We start from the raw sequence: 17,562 nt of genomic DNA on the forward strand, positions 1-17,562 counted from the left end.
GCTACCCCAAATCAACATGAGTGAGTAGACTTTGATTATGGTTTATGAGACGTAAGAGTTCTTTGGTTTCTGATTCATCAACCTTATTTTCAATGGTTTGACTTTTAAGATTCTCATCTTTTAGACCTCTGATTTGTTCTAATAACCTTTGATTAAGGGTTTTTTAACGTAAATGTTCTTCTTCCTTCTTTGATAGATTCTTGTTAAATTCCTTCTTGAGACTTTCCTTTTCTTGTTCTAAGATGTTTTTTTTAGCTTTACACTTCGTGACTTGTGCAAATTGTTTTTGGTTATGATCTTTTAAACAAGAATTTTCTTCATTTTTATTATATATGACCTCCTCAAACTCTTTTTACTTCTTCAATATTGTGTTTTGATTCTCTGATGTATAAATTTCCTAACATCTTTAAAGTCTTCTAATGAGGGCATTATCGCTAACTTCATTGTCATGTCTCAAAATGTGATCATATTTTCATTATAAGAAAACATCAAAATGTTTTTCTCTATGTTTATGATCCAAAATGGATTTTGGATAGACTCCTAAGTCTAAGTGTTCCTCACAGAAGAAAATGAAAGTCCAAGAAAATTCCTGGACATAGCCCCATTACAGTGATCTTTTCATTATGAATCTACTGCAACATGAATGAGCAAAAATGGACTTAGGATGCAGAAGTTATCGCTCAAAGAAAAAGCCCTTTGTTCCTTAGAAAAAGAGTCAAAATCCCCTAAAAATGAGCAAAAACCCTTATAAAGGAAAATCGCATCGGACCAGGGCAAAAGAACAGACTTAAACGGAAAGGGGAGAAACCCCCTATCGTCGATCCACGACATATCGGATCGGAGGCAGACACACATGCGATATCGGGGGCCTAGATTTGGCGATTGCAATCATGCAATACGCCGATCGTCGATGATCGGATTGACGAATCGGCATCGGCGATACACAGAGCCCCGGGCCAAGTGACATTGCGATCGCTGAAATCGGCGATCGGCGATCGACGACCCCAATGCCGATAAAAAGGCCGGACCCAATAAGTTTTCAAAGCCCGATTGTATAAAATTTCAGGTCTGGGAATTCGGATTTTCACATATTTCCCATGTATTTGGGATTTTACCCAAAACACATATGCGATGCAATAAGCGATGAATCCGAACCCAAAAGGGTTTATAAATGCAAATGTAAATTATTTGAAGTCTACCATAAAGCCATTCGACGGTATTTTCAGTGTTTTAATGTATTTTTATAAATACAAAGGAAATGCGAATGGGGCAATAGAATGGACCCAAAAGGGTTTTATAGCGTAGTAAGATGTGTTTTGAGTTCTGTAAAGGCGGATTTCGGGCAGGCCTCAAGCGAAAAATGGTTTTGGGCTAGCTCCTCCCAAGCCCATACAATGGTTGCCACGTGTCCAAGCTGAGGAGAGAGAAAACCACCCTTATCGAGCAGTTAACCCTCGTATGAAAGGGCCGCCCAAAATGAACTGCACCCGTTGGATCTGGGTCTCCCAAATCAACGATGGAGATGCGATGTCGGTATAAAAGGCGGACCCAATGGAATATAAGGCAGGGTTCATAGTTTTTGAAGTCTGATAGACGCGTTTGGGCAGATTTTTACAGGCTTTCTGTGTATTTTCCTGTGTAAGCCGAGAACGACCATCTTTGGGATTTCAAGGGCACCAATGGTCCATTCCATTACGAAACAAGTGGCCACCATCCCTAAAGGCGTTTGGTAATGATTGCTATTCGAGCGGACAGAGGATGGGAGCCAAAGAACCCGAGAAGAGGAAATGAACGAACAGTGCCAGTTGGCTTAAAAGCCATGAATGTTAGAGACAGAAAGGGGTTGTTGCTGGAGTTGTTGCTGAAACCGAGCATAAGCAGATAGAGCAGAAGGAAAAGCGAATACGCAAAGGCCGAGAGATAGCTGAGAAGCCAGAGCTAACGAGCCGAGAGCCTAAGAGCCAGCGCGAGAGCCTAAGAGCCAAAGCCAGAGCAAGAAGGCCGAGAGTTTCAGAGCTGGGGACAGAATGGCATTCTAAACCCATTGTTTCTATGTTAAACCGTGGAGTTGAGCCAGAAAACTTGTAAAAAGATTGTTTCCATAATCCCAGAGAGCCTAGTCAAGTTGACTAGAGCTCAAGGAGATGTAGCCCAAGAGTTTTGGGTGAACTCCTCATTAAATTGTTGTCTTATGTGTGTTGTTTTATTGCTGCATTATATCTGCTGCTTTAGTTACTGTTATATGTATTTATATATATCAGCTGAAGCACATTAACTTAGAACACATAAACAATCAACAATAAACATAAGCATACACCTTATTTCAAGCACATATTCAATTCCACATTGGTTAATCATAAAGACTTGGGAACATTTAAGCTTTGGAAGTGGGAGAGGTCCTTGTAAGTTAGACAAGGAGCCTAAGTGCCCCATTTTCAGAACAGGTGGTATCGGAGCCTAAGTTTGGTTAACCCCACCTTCAAAGAAAGTTATATCAAAATGCTTGATTGACAGAGCAAAGATTGCTTGTCTGAAAGGTGTTTGGGTAGTCAAGGATTGATTGTCTGATTGATTGTATGCTTGTTGCATACTAACTATTTTCTGAGTTTGCAGAGGAAAAAGGAGGGTTGTTGATAGCTCAGTCCAGGAAGGACAAGAAGGAAGAAGGGTTGAAGGTATTCTTCTATTCCAAAGGACCTCAAAGCAATCCTTGAAGCACAAGAGGTTTGTTGCAAAAGGTTGATTTACAAAGCTCTTTATTAATCTTGTTTGAAGTTCTTTTGTTCATTGGTATAATGACAACTTCTACAAGTGAATCGTCAAATTCCTCTTTCATCAAAAGACTCTATGATGAAGACTTGAAGCAAGACTTGTTCATTATGATGGACAAGGTGAGAGAAATGTATGAGGATGGAAGAAAGAGCAGCATACTTAGAGAGCAGTTGAATTCCATGAAGGAAGAGAAGCAGTTGCTTTCTGACAGACTACAGGAAATGGAGAGGCAACTTCATATTGCAAATATGAACCTGAAAAGGATGCATGAGTTGGAGTCACAGCTCTTTGTTGCCAAAGAAGCCTTGGTCAAGTATCAGCTTGAAGAAGAGGTAAACCATTCTAGTTTGTCTTCAAATTCCTCTAAGAATGCTTATATTGGTTCTTTTGAAAAACATACTAGAGACATAGGTTCCAAGCTAATGTCCAAGATGGGCTATGAAGGAAAGGGCTTGGGAAAACATGCGCAAGGTATTGTTGAGCCAATAATGATTGAGGAAAGGCCTAAGAATTTGAGTCTTGGCTATGGACAGTGTCATGGAGAGAGTTCCAAAGCTGCCATGAAGCCCATTGAAATGGCTCCAAGAAGGAGTTGCATTGCAGAGTGTGAAGATTATGTTCAAGAGGAATGCAATAGCTCGAAACATCATTTACAGGATGCAGGTGTTCAAAAGCACACACTTGAACCAGAGAGTTGTGGAAACGCTAACAGCCTTGAAAAGATTGATGGTGTTCTAAAGGGAGTCACTCCTTCATTTGCTTCACCTCCTCATGAAGGCAATAAAGGTGAAAGAGGTAGGTATAAATCTGGTTCTAAACACATTCCTTTTGATTTTGCAAAGCATGGTAAATTTCCACATAAGCATGGGAAAAGAATTGCATGTTCCTTTTGTGGTTTGGATAACCATCATGTTTCTAGATGTTGGAAGAGAATGGCCACATATAGGAAACTTTTGAAGGAAAAGAAGCAAAAAGCCAAAGGTCCATTGGACAAGGCAAATCATGCTGTCAAGAGGATGCACATGTGTTGCACTTACTGCCATAAGCAAGGGCATCTTGCTGAAAGGTGTTGGACTCTGAATCCAACAATGCTTCCACAAAAGCTGAGGAAAGTGGAAAGAGAAGATGGCAGAAATGGAAAGGAATTTTCCATGAATGATGTGTCTTAGGATGATTCACATGTTGATACTGATGTGCAGACAAAGGAAAGACCTTTGAACTGGCTAGAGTTCTTTTCCAATTAAGGTTGCATGTCTATTGATGCATCTATTTGCATTTCTTTGTTGATGAGATGCAAGTTGCAGGACTTTACCAAGATGGTGAATGGAAAAAGGTTGAGTAGGAGACTCACTTTGTTTCTGCAACATTATATTTCATTTCAGCTTCGAAAGTACAGTGTGCTTAAGTGAAAGTTGAAAGATGAAATGCATGCATGAGCATGAGATGCATGAACACAGGGATGTCGATGTCTTCCTTGTATTTGAACATGTATGTGTAATTAACTTGAAGGGTTGATTGCTTTGTTTTAAACATGCATGTAATGCAATATTAACTTGGGAAAAGTTGAATTGGTCGCTAGGATAGAGATAGTGATGAAGTGTTTCATCTTTTGAAAAGAGTCCTAATGGTCTTTTTCTACATGCTTGACTTGAAGGGTCATTTGTTCTAACGGCATGTTTTGTGGGCTTATTATCTAGTCCATCATTTGTATGCAGATGTAAGACATGGATGTGTTCACAAGCTATGAAATCTGTTTCTTTTGTTGAAGCAGGAGTTTAAGCCATCCAGTGGTTGTCTATATTTCTGTTGTTGTTAACAGTTGTTGTTGACAGCTTGTCAAAAAAGCACAAATGAAAGTTTTGTGGAGCAGATGTATTTCACATTTGTTTGAGCCACCTGGATCAATGATTAAGACAGAAAAGCTCAAACTACCTTCTATAACCATTTCAGCAGGCATTCTGTAGGAAGGCAAGGAGGAAGACCAGCCCAACCAAAAAGGGAAATCGTTAGAGACTTTGGTTCAGAGGCACCATGCAAGGCAAGTGTGTGGAGGCTGAAAGAAAAGGGTGTTGTTACTCTCAGGTACTGTTCAGATCAGTATATTAGTCTTTTGGAGACCAAAAATTCTTTTAGTGGGAAGGCGTGAACCAAAATGGATTTTGGATAGACTCCTAAGTCTAAGTGTTCCTCACAGAAGAAAATGAAAGTCCAAGGAAGTTCCTGGACATAGCCCCATTGTAGAGATCTTTTCATTCTGAATCTACTGCAACTTGAATGGGCAAAAATGGACTTAGGATGCAGAAGTTATCGCTCAAAGAAGAAGCCCTTTGTTCCTTAGAAAAAGTGGCAAAATCCCCTAAAAATGAGCAAAAACCCTTATAAAGGGAAAATCGCATCAGACCAGGGCAAAAGAGCGGACTTAAGCGGAAAGGGGAGAAACCCCCGATCGTTGATCCCCAACATATCGGATCGGAGGTAGACACACATGCAATATCAGGGGCCTGGATCTGGCGATTGCGATCATGCGATATGCCGATCGCCGCTGATCGAATCGGCATCGACGATACACAGAGCCCCGAGCCGAGCGACATTGCGATCGACGACCCCCGATGCCAATAAAAAGGCCAGACCGGATAAGTTTTCAAAGCCCAATTGTATAAAATTTTAGGTCCGGGAATTCGGATTTTCACGTATTTCCCGTGTATTTGGGATTTTACCCAAAACACATATGCGATGCAATAAGCGATGAATCCAGACCCGAAAGGGTTTATAAATGCAAATGTAAATTATTTGAAGTCCGCCATAAAGCCATTTGGCAGTATTTTCAATGTTTTAATGTATTTTTATAAACACAAAGGAAATGCGAATGGGGTGATATAACAAACCCGAAAGGGTTTTATAGCACAACAAGATGTGTTTTGAGTTCCGTAAAGACGAATTTCGGGTGGGCCTCAAGCGGAAAATGGTTTTGGGTTGGCTCCGCCCGAGCCCATACAATGGCTACCATGTGTCCAGGCTGAGGAGAGAGAAAACCACCCTTATCGGGCGATTAACCCCCATACGAAAGGGCCGCCCGAAATGAACCACAGCCATTGGATCTAGGTCTCCCAGATCAATGGTAGAGATGCGATGTCGGTATAAAAGGCAGACCCGCTAGAATATAAGCCGGAGTTCATAGTTTTTGAAGTCCGATAGACGCATTTGGGCGGATTTTTACATGCTTTCTGTGTATTTTCCTGTGTAAGCCGAGAATGACCATCTTTGGGATTTCAAGGGCACTGATGGTCCATTCCATTACAGAACAGGTGGCCACCATCCCCGAAGGCGTTTGGCAATGATTGAGCGGACAGAGGCCGAGAGCCAGAGAGCCCGAGAAGAGGAAACGAACGGACAACGCTAGTTGGCTTGAAAGCCGTGAATGTCAGGGACAGAAAGGGATTGTTGTTGGAGTTGTTGAAACAGAGCATAAGCAGACAGAGCAAAAGCAAAAGCGAATACGCAGAGGCCAAGAGACAGAGCCGAGAAGCCAGAGCCAAAGAGCCCAGAGCCAGCGCAAGAGCCTACGAGCCAAAGCCAAAACAAGAAGGCCAAGAGCTTCAGAGTTGGAGAGAGAATGGAATTCTAAACCCATTGTTTCTGTGTTAAACCGTGGAGTTGAGCCAGAAATCTTGTAAAAAGATTGTTGCCATAATCCCAGAGAGCCTAGTCGAGTTGACTAGAGCTCAAGGAGATGTAGCCCAAGAGTTTTGGGTGAATTCCTCATTAAATTGTTGTCTTATGTGTGTTGTTTTATTGTTGTATTATATCTGCAGCTTTAGTTATTGTTATATGTATTTATATATCAGTTGAAGCACATTAACTTAAAACACATAAACAATCAACAATAAACATAAGCATACACCTTATTTCAAGCACATATTCAATTCCGCATTGGTTAATCATAAAGTCTTGGGAACATTTAAGCTTTGGAAGTGGGAGAGGTCCTTGTAAGTTAGACAAGGAGCGTAAGTGCCCCATTTTCAAATCAGTTTAGCATGGACGTACCTAATTCTTTAAACCAAGGTCGACCAAGAATTATGTCAACCTCTCTATCAAACATAGTTACAACACAAAATTGATATATGTACTCATAATGATCTATTGTCACTTGTAAATCATTAATTTCATATCTTTCACCAAAAATATCTCTTTTTTCGTCTACATTGGCATCTGAAATTAATAGGTGATTCACTAAATTAATATTTATGTAATTTTCCTCGTTGCTTGTAGTGATAACAACATTAATATTTTTCCCTTGGATATTTTGGTTCCTTTTTAATGTAAATAATTCGTGATGAGTAATTTAAATACCCCTTCCTTCATTTCTGAATTAGATTCCATTTCCTTCTTGTTAGCGATTGGTCCCATGTTGCCTTGATAATTTATTCACGAGATATTTTGATTTTAAAGTTTATATATTTTTGGATTTTTGGTTTAAGTGAGTCTTTCCTCAAAATATAATAAATCTCTGTCCTTTTTTTTAATTTATTTTTAAATTTTCCCCTTTTTTATTAATTTTTTTTAAATATCTCATATATAATTCTATTTTCTCTTTTACTTCAAAATTTACTAAAAGTTAATATTAACTTGATGCTTTTTCTTTTCTTTTTTCTTTTCTTTTTTTAAAGTATCCCTCGTCTCTATTATTATAGACCGAATTATCTAATTGAACCCACTATTACCATTTTATATGCTTCAATTAATATAATATTTTTGAATTGATTAGACCTTCAAACAATGTGACTTTAGCCCTTTAATTAATTGAATTAATTGAGTTTGGAGGGTCACAACTTACATTGGACCGTTTTGGAGTCCAATTAACTGCAATTCAACGGGAGAGGGAAAATGTTTGGATTGACAGGCAGTTGTGCGGTCGTGGGGGCTGAGACGGATCGGACAACTAGGGCGACTCGAGGGGGAGGTTGTGTCAATCAAAAAAGTTGTAATTGTGGTGGGGAGAACCAGCTGTCAGCGACAAGGTGATTTAGTAGCAATGGTTGGACCAAAAAGGAACAGTCGCAACGAATCACTCGGTGGAATAAGGCTAGTCGATCGGTGGCAGTGACAGAACAAGGCCTAACAGTCGATGGTACATAGTGCTGTCAGGGGCACTTATTCGAGTTTGGTCGGTCGTCCCTTCATGTTCTTTATGTGTGTGTGTGTGTGTGTGTGTGTGTGTGTGTGTGTGTGTTTAACTCTCTTTTTTAAGTTTTTTCTATGATAAACGCACCTTTTTTTTTATTATTAATGGCCAAAGGCCAGATGGCAAACCTACAAATTGGAGAAGCTCCAAGCTGTCTAGCGAAACACTTCAATTCTGACAGCAACAAAGTTAACAACAATTTTGATGGCCAAAGGTCGGGATTGAAGAACGCGGCTCTAATACCAATGTAACGAACAAAGTTCATATACGCAATAGAATACTCAAAATATCTGGTATATGTAAATATCCATTATAGGACAAATATATCATATAAGAATTGTACAAAAGATATGAGATGATTACAAATGATGCCCGCTTATATATCTAGGTAGGTCCCTCTTCATGGATGGTCGTGTCCCATTAGACATACCTCTTCAGTACTAATTACTAATTAATGATCACTAATTAATCATTACTATATTTACATTATTTTTTATATAAATTATATTCATAACACTCCACTTGTTTTGTATTTACATTGGATGTATCTTTTAGTCCCATTAACCTAGTCTTGTAGTCACCCAAGGACATTAATAAAATTATCTTATCTTATTTTATCTTATTACAGTCTTTACCTTGCTGAAAGTAAACCCTCACTAGCAGCAAACATTAAGGATTAAACAGCAAGTAAGCAATAAGCCCTAAACAACAGCAAAACATTAAACCAAAAAAGTGAAAATGACAAGGGAGAAAGACTAACATAGAAACTTAGTTGATCACTGAACCTTTTCATAGTAGGCTCACAACTTGATTCCCAACCTAGCTTGAATGGTACGAGTTGGAAAAGGAATGTCCATAGTCAAGCAAGGAAGGCCATTGTTGATTTTTTGTACAATTCCCACATCCCTTTCAACTATGGCAGAAGCATTGATTGGCAATAGATGATTGACATGGTCAATTTTGCAAGTCCATGATTCAAATCCAAAAATATATGAGCCTTGAGACAGATTTGTTGTTGAAAGCATTGATGATATCAAGCTTATACTTGTCAAATTTCAGTCATCTAGGTAGAATCAAGGTGACCATCATGAACGATGGATGGACAGATCAAAGTAATAAAACCTTAATAGGTTTTCTCATATCTTGCCCAAAGAGCACAATGTTTCTCAAATAATTGGTTGCCTCAAACAAAATTAAGAGTGAAATGATGGAGAAATTTGTCCAAGATGTAGAGAAGAAAGTGTCGCACTTGTTACCGACAATGCAGCTAATTACATGGTTGTTAGTAAATTTTTTGAGCTAAGGCACCCCTCCAAATCTTGGACCTCTTGTGCAAAACACTGCATAGATATAATGCTTACCATTCATAAAATTGCTTCAATACGAGGTGGTGGATAAGGCAAAATCCATTACCAAATAAATTTACAATTACACAAATGTCCTCAAGGCAATGTAAATACACTCTAAAGGCAAAGAACTATCCTAAGAGATTAGAAACACGAAATCTAAGATTTGTTCTCAAAGAAACACAAAGACACAAAGCGAGGAGTCCAAAGAAGAAAAGAAAACTCTCAAGAACCCAAATAGTATAATTTCTTCCTCGCTCTTTCTTTTTATGCACAATCTACTACAAGTCCAAGTCTTCAAATAGCAAAGTTGCTTTTCCTTGTCATTTTCCTAATCCATTTTATTTGACCATGGTTTAATGGGGATCTAGTTAATATTACTTCAGATCGAACTAAAAACAACAAATTCTAAGTACATCTAAGCTTTTCTGACTCATTTACATGCTTCATAGTTCATACTCATGTCTTTGGTATTCTTGGCAACACTCAAGACAAGAAAGAGTTAATACATCACAGAAAGGTCTATCACCACTTTGTAGTTCGTGATAAAGTGCATTTATACTTACTTTAACAAGCATTCAAAAGCAAGGTACGTACACAACATCACACATCCTTTATACCGATATTCAGAACGTGAGACATAATGCTTTTCAACTAGATATAACATCTCATAAAAGTACATATGACATAATCAGCATTGAACGTTCAAAAACTTGTGAAAATCCACATTGAAAATAAAAATCTAATTAATTCATCCCCAAACTATTATTCTAACCTTCCTATCTCTAGTTGAATTGGATACAATATCCATCATGAGAATGTGCACAGCTTAACATGACTACAACCCATCATATCTTATTGCTAAGAAAAATCAACTTCTCCATTACGCAAAATGAATCTTGCATCATCGTATCTTATTGCTAAGAAAAATCAACTACTCCATGTGAATTCCGAAATCCAAGATCCTACTACAGCAACTGATTAAGTTTCTTCTATTTGTTAAATGAACTGAAAAAATTATTTACTGCATCCTACTGTAAATAACGAAAATAATACACTACAGCCTTCACAAATACAATACTACGAAAGAAAAATAATGTTGGAAGAATAGATGTACACACACACAAATACATAGTTGTTTTTGGACCAATGTCCTCGGAAAAACCCAGCTTGGGAAAATTGGTGCAGCAGCTAAGGGTTTTATTATTATGTAGTAGTAAATCTGAGTACAAAACTATGGATGCTCAAATCTAGAAATCCAAATAGAGAAATGATTGACAGAAAGTCTAGTGAGAAAAATCTCACTCCCACTGGCAATCCAACACTGACCTTAGCTCAAGATGAGCTGCTCTTCGTTGCCTCTGCACAGTCCCTGCGTCATCCTACGCAGTGATGCGTCTCACAACTCGGACTAGCATCTCTCTCGCTAACTGATCAGCTATTGTCTGGAAGATCAATTCTCCTGGCCTCTGGGCTCCCACTCCGGCTTCTGGCATTGAATCACTGCTTCTTCCCAGCAAAATACAAAATCCCCTCTGAAGCACTGCGTTGCCTCTCTGTGGCACCCACTGCCTCTCTACTATGCACTCACCGGACTGGAAAATATCCCTCTAGCCTTACTATCCCTACCCCTCTCTCTCACTGCTTCAATCTTACTGAATCACCTCCGACAACTGAATGTTGCTACTCTAGAGATCGATTTCACAGCAAAATCAAATTTCAGGTGTCTCAAGTGTGTTCTCCAACCCCCATCGAATCTCTTCTTATAATCTCTTGTTGGGACATCAACGGCCAAGATTAAAACATAATCAATGGCTAAGATTAACTAGAACTTGATCTGTCTTCTGCTAGAAGAATATCACCATGACTTAATTGATACCCTTTAATTAATCAGTTTTCCTAAGTTTAGACTTAGGAACTATTAAAAAAGTGATTATTTTAATTAAGTCATTTCTGTGTGGAATTTCCAAAAAAGATTTCTGGGTTTTGGAGAATACATGTATTCTAGCCTCTCCACCAAATTTCATGGCTAGAACACATTTTATGCTACAAAAACTAACACTCCCTCTTAGCGAGGAACATGTTCTAGCGCTGCACCTGCTAAAGCAACACCCTGTCTCTGCACCACCTCTTGTCACGCAGCTGATGTTTGGCTGCTATTACCCATCAACTACTGTGCAACTCTTATATACGATGCATATTTGCTACTATTGCCTTGTTGAACTGTTGCCAACACTACAACTCCCTCTCCATCTACCGCTACAACAATTGCAACTGATAAGCATCCAAAATATTGAACCAATTGTGGACAGTATGATGCATCGGTCACCTGAGTCCTCACTGCTACTAGACTCTGCATTGTCACTGAAGCCTCTGCACTGCTACTGACTCTACACTGTGCCAACTGCACTACTGCAAACTCTGTTCTGCGCTACTCGGTATCTAACCGCTACTAGCTACTGCATCTATCACTCTGGCATCTGACTGCACCATCTTTTTTTGATCCATCCGGCTACTAAATGTTATGGGCTCCCATAGCAAGGTATTAATTCATGAGGTGGACCTCCTCAAGAATCTTTCCCATCCTATAGCTCTCTGGGCTACAAAACCAAATCACCCCACCTCACTCCTAGAGATATATCAATGATCATGGCAAACTCTTCCTCCAATCTAGAGGATAGCCTGTTGATATCCATGGATGCAGCCTGTTGATCCTGCTCCTCCTCTTTGTCCTTCTTTATGAGAGGACATTGAGTGTTGTAGTGGCCAAGCTCACCACATTTGAAGCATTTCACCTTGGAAATGTCCTTCTTCCTCCTGCGCTGCTCCTGCTACCCCTTTGATGCAAGGGCCACATTATCTTCTTCCTTCACTTGCTTCGTCCCACTGCTACTGTTGTTGCCACTGATGGTGCTCTTCACCAAATCTTGCGTCATTTCCTCTTGCTGCAAATCAGCCCACATTCAATCCCAATCTGGCAACTTTTCTTTGCCCAGCATACTCTGGACGAAGACCTGCCATTCTTCGGAAACATCGTTGAGAGTTAACTGCACCAATTTTGTAGGCTAGGGCGCTGACCCTACTACATATTGTTGGTCTCGGATATCTTGAAGCCTCGTGAGGAAAGGGTCTATGCGCTCCCCTTTATGCATCCTTGTGCATCTCAGCTTCTCCTCAAGATGCATCTTCCGTTGCTCAGAAGATCCCTCATATAGCATAGCAAATGCCTCCAAATCTGTCGAGCAGTATATTTGCCAGCTATGTGAGACACCACGTGATCTCAAACTCCACAGAGAATCAACCTCTTTGCTTTCGCCATCTCCTTCTTGTAGGCCTTTAGTGGATCTGCATCTACGGGTACAGCTACCACACTATCGATGTAAGTTTTGAGATCGTATTCATCTAGAAGATAGGAAATTCTTGCCTTCCAGATTCCATAGTTGGAGGCTCCCTCCAACCGATCTTGATCTCTCAACCCTGTTGATGCCATCTCTGAAGAAAGTAGAATTCCTCTTCTACTCTATGCAGCTACTGACTAGCTCTATGCACTCCCTGCTAGAGTGGGCATATCTACTCAGAATTGTTGTTGCTCTGCTAGGAAAAATTGAACTTCTGCGCTAGAAGTTCCCTAAGGAAAGAATTCCCTCAGTGTGTGCTCTTCCTTCCTCCTGACGCTATTTTGCACTAGCAAAATACTGCAAAAAAACTACGTCCCAGCTAAAGATCTGCTCTGCAAGGAAAATACTGTTTCTCCCTCTGCCTCTCATAATCTTTGATCTGGAATATTTATTCTATGTCGACTCTCTCAGAGAAATTTTTTTCCTCAAAAATCGACCCTCCTGGCCAAGAACTACATTGCCTCTAAGGGTTTGGAATTACTGCCTCTATAGAGATTCAAAATTCCTCTTCCCTTCTACTACTAAGCTCTCCAACTTACGATTTGTGCTCCGATACCATGTGAAAATTTCGAAATCCGGAACCGAACTGCAACAACTAATTAAGTTTCTTCTATTTGTTAAATGAACTGAACAAATTTTTCACTGCATCCTATGGTAAATATCAAAACTAATACACTGCAGACTTTACAAATACAATACTACGAAAGAAAAATAATGCTGGAGAATAGATACACACACACACACACAAATACACAGTTTTTTTTTTACCAATGTCCCCGAAAAAAAACAACTTGGGAAAATCGGTGCAGCAGCTGAGGGTTTCATTATTATGCAATAATAAACCTGAGTACAAAACTATGGATGCTCAAATAGCAATCCAAACAGAGAAATGACTGACAGAAAGTCTAGTGAGAAAAATCTCACTCCCATTGGTGATCCGACACTGATCTTGGCTCAAGATGAGCTGCTCTCTGTTGCCTCTGCGCAGTCCCCGCATTAGCCTATGTAGTGTTGCGTCTCACAACTCAGACCAGCGTCTCTCTTGCTAACTGATCAACTACTGTTTGGAAGATTGATTTTCCTGGCCTTTGGGCTCCCACTTTGGCTTCTAGCACAGAATCACTGCTTCTTCCCAACAAAATACGAATTCCCCTCTGAAGCACTGCGCTGCCTCTCTGTGGCACCCACTGCCTCTCTACTATGCACTCACCAGACTGGAAAATATCCCTTTGGCCTTACTATCCTTGTACCTCTCTCTCACTACTTCGATCTTACTGAATCACCTCCAGCGACTGAATGCTGCTACTCTAGCGATCAATTTCCCAGCAGAATCTAATTTATTGTGTCTCAAGTGTGTTCTCCAACCCCCATCAAATTTCTTCTTAAATCTCTCGTTGAGACATCAACGGCCAAGATTAAAACATAATCAATGGCTAAGATTAACTAGAACTCGATCCATGTCTTCTTCTAGAAGATTCTCACTATGACTTAATTAATACCCTTTAATTAATCAGTTTTCCTAAGTTTAGACTTAGGAACTATTAAAAAAAGATTAATTATTGTAATTAAGTTGTCTCTATGTGAAATTTCTAGAAACGATTTATGGGTTTTGGAGAATACACGTAATTTTAGCCTCTCCACCAAATTTCATGGCTAGAACACATCTGATGCTACAAAAACTAACACTTCATTCAGTGAAATGAATCTTGCATCGAATGCAACAACATTTCCCTCACCTATTGTAACGTAATGTTTTTATTGTTGAAGGAAATGATGGAGATATACATCGCATTATTAACATTAAGTCCTAGTTTTTTCCGTTTGTATTTTAGCCCTAGGTAAGATGTTAGTAATATGCATATTAGAGAATATGGTTGATATTTTAAATTATTTACCAAATCTAAAAATTAACTTCAAAGTGTATTTAATATGATAAGTCTAACTATTCATGATTTTCTCTCTCTTATATATATGTTTTCATTCATATATATATATATAACCTTTTATATAACATCAAAGTTAAGCAAGAATTACATTTCACAACAAACAACTTGCTCATTCTCTCTTATCGCCTTCTATTTGTCTGAGTTTTCCTTAATTAGTTCTCTTTCCTTTGTGTTTTTTTTAATTAATTCTCTTTCCTTTGAAATACCATAATAGATATTTATGAAACTTTTGAATAACGTCAAGGTTAAGAAAGAATTTCATTTCACAACAAACAACTTGCTTATTCTCTCTTATTCCCTTCTATTTGTCTGAGTTCTTCTTAATTAGTCATTTTTCCTTTGAAATACCATAATAGTATTTATCAGTGGTAGATCAAGGCTAAGAATCAATATTTACAAGCGGTAGATCAAGGCTAAGAATATAGTATGAAGTAAATAAGAAATCGGTGTAATACTTTAGTAAAAAGGTAATGATAATAATAGTATTTATGAGTGGTAGATCAAGCTACGAATCAATATTTACAAGTGGTAGATCAAGGCTAAGAATATAGTATGAAGTAAATAAGATATGGATGTGATACTTTAGTGAAATGGTAATGATAAGAAAGGAAAGGATGCAGAGATGAAGGTATATGGATGGAATGAATATTGCAGTAGGGCATACAAGATGTCAACTAAAAATTGGAAGCAAAAGATATTGAGACGTCGTAGTAAGCAAAAAGGTACTGAAACGTATGCTACGTATGACTGTAGGATAAGGTTTCCAAATTTTGGAAAGGATTACAATAGAATGCGGACACCAACTCTGCAGTGGGCTCAAAAAGTGGCTCTAGAGCCATATCTATGAGCATTTCTAGATCGAATAGCTCTAATATAGTATATCTAATCATATGTATATAGAGTGGGACAATAGTAGAACGCTAACAGACTTTCAGATCTAAAAGAGGATAGAATTACTCACAAACACTAATTTGGATTCAAAGCTGTGAATGTTTCTACATAAAATAGATAAGATAAATTAATTTTATTAATTTCCAGCCAAAAAACAGAAGCGTAGGTCAAACGGACTAAAAATGTGGAAGTGCCGGGTCTCCTAAAATAATGCCAAAAGATACTTTACATGCAAAGAGATATATTAATATAATGTATGTTGAGTACATAAAGAACTCCATCACCTGGCCTAAGTCACACATGCACATGTTTGTGTTTAAATTTAATGAAAACAAAATTCCAATGAGTGAACAAATAATATAATAAAAATTCCCATTATGTTTGGAAATAAATTAAGAGCGTAATTAAATTTACATTTGGTACCAGTAAATTCAGAATTAAAAGTCTATAGGGATTATTTTTTTAGTTGAGCTGAGCCGAATGGTTGTTCTAACCCTTCTTTTCTCCACTTAAATTCAAATCACTTCCCAACCTAGATTCAAATCTCTAAAGAGCTATAATCTAATGTTTTGATGTTTATTATTGTAATGGCTTCAAGTCTAGTAATTAAAAAATATAATGTTTTGATGTATATTATGGTAATGACTTCAAGTTTGGTAAACTCTTGAAAAAGTACATCTGTGAACTAGCAATGTATATTATAGTAATGACTTCAAGTTTGGTAAACTCTTGAAAAAGTACATCTGTGAACTAGCAACCTCTTCCCCACTAGATTCAAATCCTTGAAGAGCTATAATATAATGTTTTCTGATGTATATGATTGTAATGGCTTCTAGCCTCATAAACTCTTAAGAAAGTATATCTCAGAACACATCTAGTAGTAGCAACCTCACTCTACTTAGGATTAGAAAAAAAAAACAAATTTCTTTCCTTGAGAAAAAAAATCAGAATTCCATTACCCCTCATCTCAAACCCCAACCCCCATACAAAACCAAACCATGACCACCGGTTGACGAATGCCAACAATCCATTGAACTCAGCTTATTTTGTAGACAAAAAGCTTCTGGGTATTGATTTTAACAGGAATGAGGTTCTACATGGCATGAAATATGAAATTACGTAACAGAAAACGTACTGCTTTAGCTGGCTCGAGAATCGAGGCCATGCGAATAGGCTCCTCTAGCAATATGTGAGCTCCCTGCATTGTTGCTGCAATATCCCTGGCCCCGGAGCCTCTCAGAATGTAACTGGTAAGAAAAAGTGGTAGAGGAAGTGTCGGGGAAGCCAATGTAGTTTGGGGGTTTTAAAATAACTGAAGCCATCAAGGAGTTTAAGCCTTCTCTCTCGCCCTTTGAGGATTTTGACTTTTGCTTTACCAGAAATCTAGCAGATTTTCAACGAACACAAAACGTGGTGCCCTGGCCAAGTCCAGCCATTCGAAAACTAGCAGATTTTTAACGAACACATAACGTGGTGCCCTTAGCCAAGCACAGCCATTCCGATTCCGAATCTTGTGTTACTTGTATTAATGGCGCCAACCTCGTTGGAATGAAGGCTTTCAAAGCGAGTAGTTTAAAAGCACACGCAATCAAAATCAGTTATCCTTGTCAAATTTATTGTTAAAAATGTTGGATAGAGACCGTTTTATCTGGGCTAAGGTGACAGCACGTGAAATAAACGGAATAAAGTTCCTGGTTCTAGTAATATTCCTCAAACTAGCAGAATTTATCGTTGGCAATTGTCTTGAGTACCTTTCTAGAAGTTGGGATATTTGCTGTTGGGTTGGCTATCATTTTTTGACATCGAGAAGGACAAGAGACCGTGGTATTAGACCGGGATTTGTTACTTGTGGTTGATGTCCCCTCCACTCGTTACTTATAGTTGACGCCTGTCTCTCATTAATGCTTAATTGATTTCTCTTGTTTTCAGGACTTTTTAAATTCTTGATTCTTTAATCAAACTTGTTTGCTAAAAGAATTGGCTTTTTAATAGAAATTTGTTATTATGACGTGCTATTATTTAATTTT

General features: G+C 38.5%; 1 protein-coding gene across 1 annotated transcript in view; it reads right to left on the reverse strand.

The window, feature by feature from the left end:
- LOC149257639 (pyruvate kinase 1, cytosolic-like) overlaps window positions 1-17,061 on the reverse strand; it is a 347,863-nt gene extending 330,802 nt beyond the window's left edge. The window contains exon 1 of the mRNA XM_089381665.1: window positions 16,671-17,061. Coding sequence (XP_089237791.1) covers window positions 16,671-16,739 — 69 coding nt within the window. The 5' untranslated portion in view covers window positions 16,740-17,061. The remainder of the gene's footprint in view (window positions 1-16,670) is intronic.
- Window positions 17,062-17,562: the final 501 nt, after the last annotated feature.

The sequence above is a fragment of the Pinus tabuliformis genome, chromosome 6 (assembly GCF_031772625.1).
Source record: "Pinus tabuliformis cultivar Carrire ecotype Pingquan chromosome 6, CPIR1, whole genome shotgun sequence".
Classification (NCBI taxonomy): domain Eukaryota; kingdom Viridiplantae; phylum Streptophyta; class Pinopsida; order Pinales; family Pinaceae; genus Pinus; species Pinus tabuliformis.